The following is a 14,492-nucleotide window of genomic DNA, read 5'->3' as shown; positions in this document are numbered from 1 at the left end:
ATATCTTCGTGGAAAGAGGCTAGATTACCTACATCGCCGCACTAGGTAGGTAGGTAGGTAGGTAGGCAGGTACCTACAGCTTAAACAAGTAACGATATGATGTACCCTCTCGACCTTGGCGCTGTTATCTCACCGTGTAGGCCGAGTTCAAGAAGCTTGACTTGTGTGCAATAGCAATGCAGATATTTATGACCACGTGGTGGCGTACCATCAGAAGCGTGCTAGACACGACGATGATGGTTCCAGCAGGCAGCTGATCCCGACTATTAAGATTTCGAAAATTCCTCGATCTAAGCACTAGGCACTTCAGTAAGAAACACTGAGAAATATCTCCCTTTGTGACATTCCCACCATTCCGAAGGCGGATATCTACCTAGGTAGGCTAGATGCTTTCCTGCATCGTAGAGAACAGTCCTGATTTTGAAAACAATTCCAACGCCGTGGGTCTAACCGCCATCTACCAAAAAGCCAAAATCATAGATAGTACAGATACGGCGAAATATATAGGTTCGAGCCCCCCGAACTGTTTCAACAGCCCCGAAGCGCTGCTGCCCTGTATAAGTACCGTAGTTCCCACTGTTGACGTTTCGTCGATACTGCAAACATTCTCACAGAACTGGCCATCTCTCTTTTCGATCTGGCTGAAGATTTCGGTTTCCTCCCTCCTCGTCTTTTTCCCATTAGAATCCGAGCCAGTTGTGTTATAGACAAGTTCGATCCACTGGACTTGAAGACGTGCCTCGCTTCCTACACTCATATTACCCGTCCAGGAACCGCCACTACACGAGGTTAGCTGACTCCTAATATATTTTGTGCATGTGCGATCACATGTGAGCCTTGGGGGCATAGTTTGGTCCAGCTAGCTCTCTAGACAGACCCAGACATAAACAAAGGACAGCGCTTGGAATCAGATACTTACTCTGACCATGAGTTGAAGATGAGCATACTCGGATCACGTGGCGTCTGGAAGGAAATCGAGGCGACTTCATCGCCATCAATATACCACGTTGTGGCTGATGGACTCCAATCCATGCGATACACTGCCCAGTTCGTCCAGTCTCTCTCCTTCGGTATCGTTACATTTCGTGTGGCATCTGCGAGGTTGAGCCCCTGAGAAGTATACGATGGCTGGTTTGTGTATTGAACGCTATTGGGCGGGTCGAGTGTTCTAATTTCTAGATCGGATTCTTGAACTGCGGTAAGGTCATCGGAGTTGTCGAGTTGCTTGTATGTGAACATTGCCGTTACTGCGCCTGGTGCGCCAGTTGTCCTCGCATACATTCTCACCGACAGGAAATGGTAGTTTTGTATGTTTGACTCGAACTCGGACGCCGATTGATAATCATCCAAGCGTGCCGTCCTCATTGTTAAATATGTACTTGAATCGGCATTCTCGTCTGCGTTGTTCTCTATATAGACATTGTTGGGAGAATGAACCATGAGAATTGATGCATCGCCCACGTCGGTCCCTAACGAGGCAGAATTATTCCAACTCTGTAAAGTCCAATAGCCAGTCCAGTCGTCGGAAAGGAGGTAATCGTTAGTGGCGCTGGCTTCACTACTCTCTGTAGGGTCGTCAATGAGAGCTGGTACTCGAGCATCTCCTGATTTATCCCGAAAGTCGAAGAATTTATGTGTCGTAAACCAGTTGCTGCTACTTCCATTGGTGAGATAGCAATCGCATGTATCGCCACTAACTTCTGGGAAAGCCGTAACAACTAACGGGACCAAGCTGATAGCGACTATGAACGGGTGGAAGAGCCTTGGGGACCCCATCACAACGTTTATGAGGATATGTATATGTCCGTGTATTCCGACCTCAGCTTAACCAGCTACCTTTTACGTGTATAAGGTACCCAAAACCACATAAAATATGCGCACAGTTCGAAGGAGCTAGCCTTATGTATGTATGAAAGAAAAGTCTCGTGTACAAGATCAAATATAGCTGAAAAATTATGTACTTGAAGAAAACATCGGATAGCCGACCCACTAATGAAGACTATACAAATGAGAGGGAATTCGGGCTGAAGGAGATGGGAGAATAAGACAAAATATGTATCGAATCAACCATCACCCAAAATAGAATTATTTATTGCACACGCCGAGACACAGACATATAGATGAGATCATCCAAGCCTCCTGTATGTTCCATCTAGAACTGAAAGAAAGGCTGTTTACGTGTCTTGTGTTCGTGCGGAAGACGAATCCGTGAATACGGTGCTATGATGGATAGATAGCGTGGGAATGGATTCCCACGTACCAATGCCAGATGGGGGAAGAAAGTTGGATCAGCAGTATGCGTTATCAAGGCACGTTCGAAAGCCCGAAGCTTCTACGCCTAGATATGCTCTAGGCTATGCATGCCTAGAGAATATCCGTTGGATAAATGCTGTAAATGCGACGTTGAGAAGACGTGGTTATCTCTGAACATCAACGCTCAACCATCAGACCATAAACAGAAATAAAATAAAAATAAGAAGACACTAGCATGAAATTTTCCATAGGGCCAATGATCTTCACGGCGCCCAGACGACAAGTCGGTAGATGTGAAACTGTGCTCATATCAACACTGAAGGTATAAAATAGGTCAACTTTGACTATTGTAAAGGGATGGAAATAAGAGATGACAAGAAACCCAAAGATCGAAAGATCAGCGGGGAAGAGCTGAGCTTTGCTTTCATCGTGGGTCCGGTGTAACGAGGCGAATTTCCCTGGTGTTTGGGTGGCATCGTAAGGTGTTTACATAGGTACCTACCTAGTATATGTAGTAAGGTACCTAGCAAGCAACATTCAATGTTGCGATGAGCTAGTGACCTACATCCAATGTCATCCATGGATACCTAAGAATGTGCTACTAGGTAAGTAGGATACCTAGGATACCCAAGATATTCTTGGGGGCTATGGCCGCTGCAATGCATCTGGTGTAGCATTTGACCGGAAACTCTTGACATCTCGTCTCCAACGAACACAAAGCCTCTTGCTTTAGTAAGAGGCTCCTGTGAGGGTCAAGGAGGGCCTAGAGCATCCAAGTGGAGCAAGAGGCAGCCATTTGCAGCGACATCAGGGCTGTATGTGCATAGTACGTGTGGTACAGCATACTGGCGTAATTAACCGAACTTCCTTAAAGTTGACAAGAGGCCACCTTTGTTTGTCGCTCTTTAACTGGTAATATTCCGGCATAAGATCACTAGTTAGAAAGAGAGCGGCTGATATAATTTGACGCCCTCCATTCCGGTGGCTTTTTTATTTTCTCGCTTAAGTCCGGCGCTGAGCAAATATTGGAAAGAAAAGGAAAGTCACGCATCCCTCTGTGTGTAGGTACATAATCTCCTATTGGTTTGCATAGGTACTAGGTAGGTACCTATGTTGTTGAAGAAAGAATTGAATCATTGGTTGCGTGTTGATCTGTATTGAATTATTGAAAGTACAAAGCGCATAAATAATTGGCTGTGCTAAGATGAACGATTTGTGTCAGGTTTTCGGTGTTGGGACGAAGAGTGAAGTGAAAGAAGTTCAAATTGACTTTACCGGCCTCAAGTTAGTCGACGTTGTATCCCAGTGCTGTACCTCACTGATGTCCTCAAGGCTCAAGCTACTACTAGTAGTACTCAGGTACAAGTTGGACATTGAAACTTGTTGAAAATTAAATTAGAACGTTGAAGCACCATGTGGTTACATAAGCGAACTGTTCCTCGCACGGACATCGGGTCTGTCGGATGGATCTGAGATGGGCCGTTGTTGATCACGCGGGCAGCCACACAGCAGGGTTATTTAATTGAGAACTTGAAGTCATTAAAAGGATTAACCTAACTCCGTAAACCCATTCGTTTTATTACATAAGGTTCTAACCTAGTTATGTATGTACATAAGATTCTACTCAAGGTTCTAGAATCTAGATAACTAGAAATAAGCCGATAATCCTCCGTGCCGATAACCGATAAGAAAATAAACGTAGACCGTAGTAGGAAACTCGCATCCAAAGTTCCATTCTATCCATACAGGAGCTTTACGATGCATCAACTATAACCATTTTCGTACTTGGCCTCGTCTCAGAATCAATTGACTTACGGCACCCCTTTATAATAAAAAGCCGGAATTGCCGTGACATTCAGTCAGCATGTATCTTTTCGACAATCATTCTCCGACTAAGTCGTAACCACTCTTATTAACATCTTCATAGAAAGAATAACAAAATACTTTTGGTCGCAAATCGCAAGTCGCAAAACGCAATACCCAATACGCAAAATAATGTCAGCACCGCCCACTTCACCTGGCCCGTCCGAACCGGCTGCTGATCAGCCCAAGGATAACAACACCATCACGAACCAATCCCTGTCAATGTCTCAACCGAAGTCCCAGCTTGAAAATTACGACGATCCTGTAACAGACAAGTCTCCTACCGATGAAAATAAGCCTACATCAGATTACCCAGCCAAGTCGTCGCCACCCTCGTCTCCATCCGCTCAATCCTCTCAATCGTTAGAGTCCGGTGAAGCTTCACCTGTGCGATCTGAATTCGCTGCAGCTGACTCGAGCGCTCCTCCATTGCCAAATGAACCGCCTCCTGCGACAGAAGATGATGGCTGGGATTTCCATTGGGATGCGACAAATCAAGCTTATTTTTTCTTCAATCGATTCACGAACGAAGCCACCTGGGAAAACCCTCGACTAGCCAACAAAGATACCGCTAGCACGTCTGCATCGCAAGCGCCGCCCGCTGCACCCACTAGCGTTGCGGAACCTCCCAAGGACGAGGAACCACCAGCTGGAGGTTATAACCCAGCGATCCACGGTGACTATGACCCGACCGCCTGGTATGCCCAGAAACCCGAGGAGAGGGTTGTCGCACGCGACCAAGCGGTGGACTCGTCGGCCGCCTATGCAGCCATAGGATCGTTCAATCGCTTTACCGGGAAGTGGCAAGGCGCCGATCAGAGTATGGAACGACACAACGATGAAGCTAAGTCGAAGAGACAGATGAACGCCTTCTTTGACGTCGATGCCGCTGCCAATTCCCATGACGGCCGAAGCCTGAAAGCAGAACGATCAGGCAAGAAGCCTACCAAAGCCGAGCTGAAACAATTCAAAGAAAAGCGCCGGGCGAGGAAGGAAGAGAAGCGAAGAGCATGGCTCAGGGATTAGGACACCATTAATCCCCTTTCCGATACCAAATCAGATGGAAAGACGATATATTCTTGGCTTCGTGGCTCCATAGGAGCTACTCATACTCACCGGGGAGCGCGGGGAGCTGCATGGCGCATCTAAGGACACACGGCGTTGGTATGTAACTTTTGCGGTTTAGGCATAAGGGCACGTAAGAGAGAAAGAGGGAGAGAGGGAGGGAGGAACAGAAAAACGTATATGACTACAACCCACAGGAACGGCTAACCTTGCATATTCGGAACGTGGATGCCTGCATTGCATTTTGGTTTTATCGAAGGAGGTGTGTATGTATGTGTTGGGCTTGTTTCCTTGGCTCGTAACTTGGACAACAAACAAGAACACACACACACGCCTCAATACGGTTACGTATACGCACATCTATCTATCAGGGTATTTATTCCAAGTATTCGTCGACGAAATTCATTGACGCTTGGCTCTTGTTTGTATTATAGGATCTTGCGGTTTCATAGGAAAGGTACCGAAACGATACACACATCATGATGACCTTCAATACATAGATACCTACCTACCTAGGTAGGTATCTATATTATGTACTAACATTGAATGTATCGGATACATATGCTGGACCGTCTGGTGATACGGGATTACCTACATACCTACCTAAGGTCAGGTACCTACTTGCTATGTAGGTAGGCACTGAAAATTGAGATAATCACTTGTGTCCCTAGGCATATTTATTTCCGAGTTCAAGATCAAAGAATATCAAAAAACTTATATGACCGTTATTGACCTGTCCGCTTTCGTATATGTGATCGCGTTCATCTATATTTATATTTACCCTATCTCTCGGGATGGAAGTAATATAAATAGTAGCTTCTAGGCCTGTAGAGTGCCTACGTAGCCGTCTACATAACATAGTGGCGTGTCTCTTATATGTATCATTGATGAAATAGTACTACAGTAGGTAGGTACCTAGTATACCCAAAGTCAAAATCACGATGAACCCTTAAAAGGAGCCAGCTCGCGTGGCCAACCCACCCTCAACCTCCCCCACGACGTCCTCATCAACTGCAATCTAACAACATAAGAAGATTGAATTACGCGGTCTGCGTTGTGAAACGAGACGGGAGACGGCGGTGCCTTGCATTCTGCGAGATAATGCCGATTAATATCTATTTATCTATCTACCTGAGCAGGTAGGTGGTTTACCTAGGTACGTATAGCACTGCAGCACAATATCGATATATCTTTCTTGGTTGGAGGTAGGTACATATATTATGGAAAGATGCAAGCGTGGGATCACTTTACCCGGAACGCACGGCGGTACCTCCGCCAAGTTACCGAATGTGACGCCATGCACAAAACAAATCGGCTCGAGAGCCCATTCGTTAGCCTTTCAGACTTCCTCTCCCCCGTCGCCATTATCCTCCTCCTCCTCGTCAGTGTCGAGTTCCATATTAAGATGAGCACTCTCGTTATCGCTTTCCCCGTCGCTCTCCTGGTCGCCCCCCACACCGAGCGTCGTGGGAGCTTGGATCGGCGGGGCGATAGTCGTTGGTGCTGGAGCGTTGATGATTGTCGACGTGTCGATCTCGACCCGTTTTGCAACAGCAATATCCGCCTCCTCGCTCTTCCGCTTAAGCGAGTTGGTCGAGAGCGATGGCTGCACGACTGAAGTACGAACCTCAGACGAGATAGTTGCTTTTGAAGACGACATAGGGAGGAACGGATTCGGGGCTTTTGCTACGGGCTCGGTATCTGGTACAGGAGAAGAGGCTCGCTGTACTTCGGTGGACTTGGCCGTTGTTGCTGCTAGTATATCTCGAGGGTTTGTAAAAGAGGGTTCGGATAGTTTGTCAAATGTGAAACCATTGGCGGAAGACTCCTCTTCCAGCTCGTCTTCGTGTAGCGTGTCGTCAAGATCCATGATATTATTCCCAAATCCCGTCGCTATCGGTCGGAAATTGAAGCGTAGAATTTCGACACACTCATCACGAGGAAATTGTTGAGTAAGATAGGGTAGTATCACTTGTGGTGTTCTACCACTTCTGTCTCGTGACGGATGTAGTACGCTTGCCACCTGGGCCTCCTTGATCTGGGCTAGGATAGCTGTTCTAAGCATTTGAGCTCGAAGAGAGGATGGAAGATGTTGCTGAGGTACATGGCTGAATAGAGTAGTCAAGAGTTTCGCAGCGGCCGAAACATGATCCGCGTTTAGCGACACGACCAATGATTCATTTTCTGTTTTGTTGCTGAGAAAAGCGTCTACATTCTGAGTGACTGACTTGGGTTTTGCTCCGCCCTGAGGAGTAGAGGTTGACAGTTTGGGACGTTTGAGGTGACCTGCGGAGCCTAAGAGATCCCTACAACATGTTTTGATAATCAAACTTAGACCCTCGACTGTGAGCTTTGGCATCGTCGGCCCACAAATTTCAAGTATCTCTCTGGTTAGATGGAATACTATCATCCGAATCTCAGGTAGACGATAGCTTGATTCGAACATTCGTAGTAGCTGCTCAAGCGATTCCGGGGCTACTGGTGCAAAATTTCTCCCTAGTCGTTGTATTACAACGAGAAGTAGTTTCATTGTGGCGAGTTGGATATCCGGAAAAACTGTCCACAACTCATCCTTTTCCTCTCTGCCAACAGCTGGATTCATTTGGACCAACCCCGACTTTTCTCTCCCGGGAGTCGGTGGGAAAATCGAGGACATCCTCGTAACAATGTCGACAATAGCACCAACCGGAATAGTAACGGCAGTTTTTGTACGGCACCGGAGGTATTCGCCAATAAAATCCAGTTGGCCGATCATTCTTTGACTGCCTGCGTAGATGCCAGTCCATGAGGGGAACTGATCTGGACCAGTACCATCACCTTGGGGATCTTTATTGAAATCCATCTGCTGTGGTGTATAGTCTGATACGTGGCCCGATATTGGCTCCCAGTTCTCTATCACGCCGCGCAAGACCAGACCAGCTGTAAAATGAAAAGCCTTGATAAGTCCATCTAAATGCTTTGCCCATTCAGTCGAATCTCCACCCTTTGCCGCCGTCATGTGTAGCCTCAGGGCGATGTGTCGACTGCTTGCTTGTAAAGATGCTGGGATTATAACGCCGTCTGAGATAGTAGGGGTAACATATAATCGAGTCTCAGCTCTGATCTTGCCGGCAAACTGACGCAAAGTAGTCGGGTATAATGGAAGTAGAGTTGAAAGGGCCTCAAATATAGTCTCGACGAGGTTGTAAGGCGCCTTAGCAGCCTTGCTAGATACAGGAGGCTTCAATATTTGTAGACATGCCGTCGCAAATGTTGGGAGAGTGGGTGTCACAATCTCTCGTACCAGGGTTGGGTACGCATGCATCAAAGAATATATCTTGACTACAGTCACAACACATAGACCCTTGTTAACTGCAGGGTCCTTCCTCTATTATCTGTTAGTGGTTGTGATTAATCTCACGTGGCATATAGAAACTTACTTGGAGAACAGACAACAGCCCTCGAACCCATGACTCGGATGTTCGAAGACACTCCCAGCCGCCAGTTTCCATGACAGCCTTGACAAGAGCCACTCCAACAAAACGACCTTGGGCAGTTCTGCTGTTTAAGAGCGTGGATATTTGAGTCTTAAGCTTATGTACGAGCACCGCAGATTCGGTAGAACCTTCAGAAGATTTTGCTTCTTGAGGTTTCGATAGCGGCTCTTGACAACGTAATATATCCTTGAGGAGAGAGGGTAGTAGGGCTGGAAGCCGCTCTGCTTTGGTCGATGTCAACCTCCGACAGAGGCTGCGCAGCTCAGGCGGGAGTGCAGAGAATGCCATGATCTGAGGTATATTTGGTATATTTGATTATTGATAAATAAATCTTCTCTTGAAACCGAACTGGCTAATGAACAGTTGGCTTTATATAGATTCATATATTCATATATTCATATGAGTATGATCATGTTTTTGATCAGAATTGAATCTCCAGGGTTATATCCAATTACATATAAGCACACATCATTGATGCTGTTATGCAGGATGCGGGATGTAGGGTCTGAAATAGAGTTAAATTGTAAAACCAAAAGTCTCAAACTTTAAAAAAAAATAAAAAGATGAGAAATAAAGAATGTTGAAGTTGTCACAATCTTCAATCTTGTTCTGGTCGCAATTGCAATCGTCGACCTTTTTTTTTTTAATCGATAACTAAACTTTTTAGCGGGTCTATAGAAGCTGACCCGGTCCATGTAGGATTGTGGATCAGGAACGTGTTACACGACATATTATACTATATAAATGCATATATCCCCTTTTAGCAAGCCATGACATAGGCACTTTCCCCTACTTTCCTTGGCAACATTTAATTTCGAGAACTGCACGGCCGCGTTGACACTCGGGGGTAACTTATTTCTAATAACAATCTGACCCCCGGGCATAGTTCCGACAAACTCGGCTTATATGATAACACTTCTAGATCATAGTTGTATTATGTGGTCGAGATGATATTCGAGAGACTTCATCATTGACAATCAGCGCGTTTGCCCAGACCTCGATCGTCAGTCAATATGAGTGTGCGTTCTATCTCCTCCCCTCCCCTCTCCTCCCTTCTTGCCTAGCTGCTCTCCTCTCCCTTTTCCTTAACGATTTGCTCACTCAACATATTATAGAAAACGGCCAAGGTAGTGCCATACCTAAGTCGGTTGGAGGACGCTAGATGTGAAGGGAGATGGGATGATGTGCCAGAACTCGTGCGAAAGATTCGTAAACATGCCACTGATAGGATATGTACGATTCCAATGTGTTCCCCTTCTTTTACCGAAACATTTTCTAATCCAATACCTATTCCTAGGCCTCACGACAACCGCAGAGATCGAATATGCTATCGTAAAAGCCTCCCAGAAGCAGAAGTCCGAGTCGAGACCTGCAACCGCCGTTTCTGCTCAGGATCTAGATGTGGCACAATTAGTCCCGAGATTACTTAGTGCCATCGATGCCGAGACCACCTACAACGAAGATAAATATCAAGCTCAAGTCTGCGTAGGATGGCTTCACTGGACCGTTGGCGACTACGATCGTGCATCTGAACGATTATCACAAAATTTGGATAACGAAGCTACTCAACTCGACCAGCTGGACAATACTGCTGAATGGACCAAAGTATGCTCCCTGAAAGCTACTTACCTGAAGGCGAACTGCCTTGCACGGAGTGGTGGGAGGATTGAAGCGCTTGCTATATTCCAATCGGCGTTGGCCTCCCTGTCTCATGCATGGTTGAATCAAAAGAGTCGGAAGCAGCTGCGATTTTGGGCTGAACTTTTTCTGACCGAATACTGCATGCTACAATCCCAAGCTCTGGAAAAGGGTGAGAAGACCCTCGAGGACGCAGACTCATTGACTCCCTTTCGTTCCTGGGCGAAATACTGGGAAGTTGCCAAGGCTCAAGGCACCCCTCTTGCGGGTGGGTATGGCTTTCGTGGAGCTGTGCCGAGAAGGAGGGTGTGGGATGAATACTACGCTGCTGTTTCTGGGATTTTGCAGTTGGATTTGCCGTTCCCAACTGGGTCTGTCGATGTTACCAACGAATCATCGGCTAGAAGCCAGCTACGGGTGGAGTTGAAGAAGGTTGAGACAGCTTACGAAGGATTACTTCTAAGCGAAACCTCCTTCCCGCGAGCCGAAGAGCAAAGACAAGAAGTGGAAGACTTCGTCACGCTTGTAATGAAGAACTGGAGTGTACTCGGCGGTCGTGATTGGTACGAGCAAGATCTCGGGCCCGGTGGCAAAGAGGGCCTAAGCCGTGGCGTACTAGACATTCTATACCGGGCCGCAACTAAAACGTTTCATTCTACCGCCATTCTACGACATCTATTCACAGTTCACCTCTCAATTGCTGAATTTGACCTAGCTTTCCGCGCGTTCGATTCCTACTTGGAGATTGTCAAAAAAGGGAAAGCCCGGGTTGATAAGACTGGCCATCCGGAGCCAAGTCTTGATGACGATTCAACCGTTTTAGAGACAATTTCACAAGCAATTATGGCACTCTGCAAATATGGCTTCCGGGATGCGGCGGAAAAGGCACATGGTCTAGGAATTGAATTAGAAGGAATGCTGCAGAAATTGCCCTCTCCGGTTCCCAATGCGCAAGAGAATATTACGACACTGATTGAGGAGGATGGCAATGGTGTCATATTACATCCAAGGATCTCATCTCGGATGTATGCCTTGGCATGGCAAGCCATAGGCATTTCACAGTCGCAGTGGTCCCGAGCAACCCATGATGCGTCTGTGAGGACCGAAACTCAGAGTAAGGCCATTCGGAGCTTCCAAAAATCTTTGTCACCAGAAAACGGAAATCCCACAGACATCAGAACCTTGTTCACCCTTGGTCTACTACTGGCGGAGCAACGGGAACTGACCGCGGCCATTGACATCGTCAAAGCTGCCCTTATGTCCAATAAGAAGGCTGGAGACCATGCTTTCGAGTCTCGGTCATACTGGCGGGAGCGCTCGCTGATACCCGTGTGGCACTTGCTTTCAATTCTTCTAAGCGCCAGACAAGACTTCATCATGGCTGCTAGAGCTTGTGAAGGGGCATTTGAGCAATTTGACGACCCAACTATACTGTTTGGGTCACAAAACCTACAAGGCACATTCCGAAGCGAACACCTTAACGAGGCAGAAGCTCGGAGCGAGAATGATCAATCGAGGGGGCTTGTAGACGAAATGGATGATCTCGAAAAGGAGGGGATGATCGAAGTAAAAATGACCCAGCTTGCTTTACTAGAATTGTTGGAAGGACCAGAAGTTGCAGTGAACGCAAGTCACGAGTTACTGGTTTTGTACATGAGGCTGTTTAGCGATTCTCCCCCAAGACCACCGCCAACAGCCCAAAACTCAACGATGCGAGTTCCACCAAAAAGTTCAGCTGGCACCGTCAGGACTCTTCGTGGTAGCATTTTTGGCAGCAGATCAGAGAAGCCGTCTCAAGACCCTAGACGAGGTAGTGTTACGGAAATCGGTAGATCTACTACCCAGACCGAAAGGCCTCAAACCACCCAGACTACTATCAGTCCCACTACCGCTGCTCCCTCAATACAAGTTACGAAGGAAAACGGCGAGGCTAGTGAGTCTCGACGGTCTAGGAGGTCATCAAGCGTTCGGGGGCGCAGCGATTCTACGAGACGAAATAGCTTGAAGAAGCGAGAACCAAGCGCTCAGCCCCGGCGAGGCTCTAGCAGCGGGCCCGTGCCTCATCCTCCAAGTGTTGTAGACGGTGAAGATTACTATACGCCAGTACCCAATGCGGCAGGCCAAGAGCAAGTAGATGCCTTTGCATGGGGCAGCAAGAGCGACATATCTCGACAGCAGTCATTCTCTAATAAAGGCCGTGGACTGCTACGGTTTGACTCGTCTGCTTCCTCGACCAAGGGGTCCGCAGGTGGTTCCGACAGTCTAATCCTGGAATCTCTTTCAACCCCAAGTCCACTACCGACTATTCACTTTTCGAAGGAGCAAGTTAAGCAGCAGAGGCAGACCATACTCATCAAAGTGTGGCTAATGATTGCTGCATTCTACCGCCGTGCTGAAATGTATGGTGATGCTAAGGGTGCAGTTGATGAAGCGAAGAAGTTGGTAGACGCTCTAGAAGCTGATGTCGCTAAAGACGGAAGCGGTTCTGTAGGCTTGCGCGATCCAGGTTGGGGCGGGAGAAAGTCTGTCGAGGAACTTTGGGGTGATGTGTTGAGCGAGGTATGATGTTGAAACTCCGTCCTAGGATATAAAAATAAATGCTAACTTGAAATAGATGGGTCAACTGGCAATTGAAGAAGAGACGCCCTTTATAGCGAGAGACCACTTCGAAGAAGCTCTAATGCACTACCCCGACCACCCTCCAGCTATTGTTGGACTGTCCAATATCCTCCTCGATATCTACAACGAAGCGCTTCTTCCACCCCCTGCAATCCCAGGCATCACCTTGCCGGACGGCCAATCAACCAACCTTGGCCAAGCAAGTCCTAGTTCTCGAAAGCCAGGCACCAATACAAGCCAAAGTGGAAATATCCCGACCCTACCATCAACACCTTTGGGGCTTGGGGGCGTCGCAACGGATGGCTCAGGCTCACCGCCATTGGACAAGGCATCTTCGGATGCTTATGACTCGGATAGTCCGTCGGCAGAAGAGCTACCAGCACCTTACAAAGCAACTTCTTTACCCTTAATTGATCGACTTGCCGCTCGAGATAGAGCTTATGGATTACTATCCGGGCTCACTAAATTAGGCACCGGATGGAACTATTCAGATGCATGGTTTGCCATGGCTAAAGTACATGAAGAGAGCGGACAGCCAGACAAAGCCAAAGAAGCACTGTGGTGGTGTGTAGAGCTTGAGGAAGGCATGGGTGTCCGCGAATGGACTTGTGTCAGTGCCAATGGTTACGTACTATAGGCCGGCCTGCATCAGCGATGACGTCTAGCTTCCAAAGCACACAAAACAGCGGCAATTCCTCCGAAGACTTAATAGCCTACTTATGCATGGGCTTATATACTGGAAAATAAATTGGCAAAGAAATTGGCCATGGTTGGGGTTTGACAGTAATATCGGTGTATTAAAAAAAGAATTTTTACCGTGTGGATGTTTTTGTTGCCTTTCTATACATTTTTTTCAGCCGAGCTTTGGACGCCTCCATACACTTCTACATTTCTAGACCAGGACTGATACCCTCTCGTGGCGTATTCCATTCTCAGGAAGATTAATGATATATAGACTCAATTCAATTTTGATCCCTATTAATTACAAACACCAAATCAATACGTGCTTCTTTCTTTACTCGAGCAATTTCAAATCAAGATTCAATATGATACTGAGGATTACTACATAAAAGTCGACAACAGTCAAGGTTTTGGACTAAAGGGGTTGGCTTATTCTACCTAAGATCTTTTGGGGAGTTATGATGGTTAGATATCACCTCCAGAGCTGTATTACCAAGCAAATTAACCTTTGTGTCCATATAGATACATATGTAGTACCTAGTATGTTCTCGGTCGTTCTCATATTGCATCTAGCGGCTCTCATATTCACGTCACGGTCCGGGCTTGTCAGTAATAAAAGCGTCACTTGGTAAGAAAACATCAATCTGGGTAAGTTCAAGGTTCAATCACAACCCGGTGTCATGTCACTCTAGAGTAAGTTGTAAATTTTACAGTCATAAAAATAGGCAGATTATGACTTCACGTACTTGACCCGACAATCGTGAAGCTAGACGGAAGTGTCGGAAGCTTGCCCACAATTGTTTTACTGTTTTACTGTTACCATTTAACATGTCAAACTTAGACTTTAGAGTTAACACCACTGCCCTGGACTTGGTAATCTTGGCTAATTCACCCTTG

The 14,492-nt window shown here is 46.8% G+C and overlaps 4 protein-coding genes across 4 annotated transcripts; 2 read left to right on the top strand and 2 right to left on the bottom strand.

Moving 5' to 3' along the window:
- Positions 1-379: 379 nt before the first annotated feature.
- GGS25DRAFT_148841 (glycoside hydrolase family 16 protein) lies at positions 380-2,103 on the bottom strand. The gene is made up of 2 exons (XM_049256378.1): positions 920-2,103; positions 380-779 (listed from the first exon to the last, which is right to left on the bottom strand). Exons 1-2 carry the CDS (start codon positions 1,774-1,776, stop codon positions 458-460), a joined length of 1,179 nt encoding a protein of 392 aa, XP_049120632.1. The 5' UTR covers positions 1,777-2,103; the 3' UTR covers positions 380-457.
- Positions 2,104-4,107: 2,004 nt separating this feature from the next.
- GGS25DRAFT_148826 (uncharacterized protein) lies at positions 4,108-5,276 on the top strand. Its single transcript, XM_049256377.1, has 2 exons — positions 4,108-4,119; positions 4,181-5,276. The coding sequence occupies exon 2, from the start codon at positions 4,249-4,251 to the stop codon at positions 5,140-5,142; it is 894 nt and encodes a 297-aa protein (XP_049120631.1). The 5' UTR covers positions 4,108-4,119; positions 4,181-4,248; the 3' UTR covers positions 5,143-5,276.
- A 727-nt stretch (positions 5,277-6,003) lies between these two features.
- Positions 6,004-9,270, bottom strand: GGS25DRAFT_478362 (uncharacterized protein). Its single transcript, XM_049259931.1, has 3 exons — positions 8,601-9,270; positions 6,334-8,548; positions 6,004-6,272 (listed from the first exon to the last, which is right to left on the bottom strand). Exons 1-2 carry the CDS (start codon positions 8,943-8,945, stop codon positions 6,521-6,523), a joined length of 2,373 nt encoding a protein of 790 aa, XP_049120630.1. The 5' UTR covers positions 8,946-9,270; the 3' UTR covers positions 6,004-6,272; positions 6,334-6,520.
- Positions 9,271-9,435: 165 nt separating this feature from the next.
- GGS25DRAFT_478361 (uncharacterized protein) lies at positions 9,436-14,048 on the top strand. The gene is made up of 4 exons (XM_049259930.1): positions 9,436-9,676; positions 9,773-9,890; positions 9,955-12,854; positions 12,910-14,048. Exons 1-4 carry the CDS (start codon positions 9,671-9,673, stop codon positions 13,549-13,551), a joined length of 3,666 nt encoding a protein of 1,221 aa, XP_049120629.1. The 5' UTR covers positions 9,436-9,670; the 3' UTR covers positions 13,552-14,048.
- The last annotated feature ends 444 nt before the right edge of the window (positions 14,049-14,492 follow it).

The sequence above is a fragment of the Hypoxylon fragiforme genome (genome assembly GCF_022984875.1).
Source record: "Hypoxylon fragiforme strain CBS 206.31 chromosome Unknown GGS25scaffold_2, whole genome shotgun sequence".
NCBI classification, from domain to species: domain Eukaryota; kingdom Fungi; phylum Ascomycota; class Sordariomycetes; order Xylariales; family Hypoxylaceae; genus Hypoxylon; species Hypoxylon fragiforme.
The sequence above is the reverse complement of the archived record's forward strand: the minus strand, read 5'-3'. Positions and strand labels throughout refer to the sequence as shown.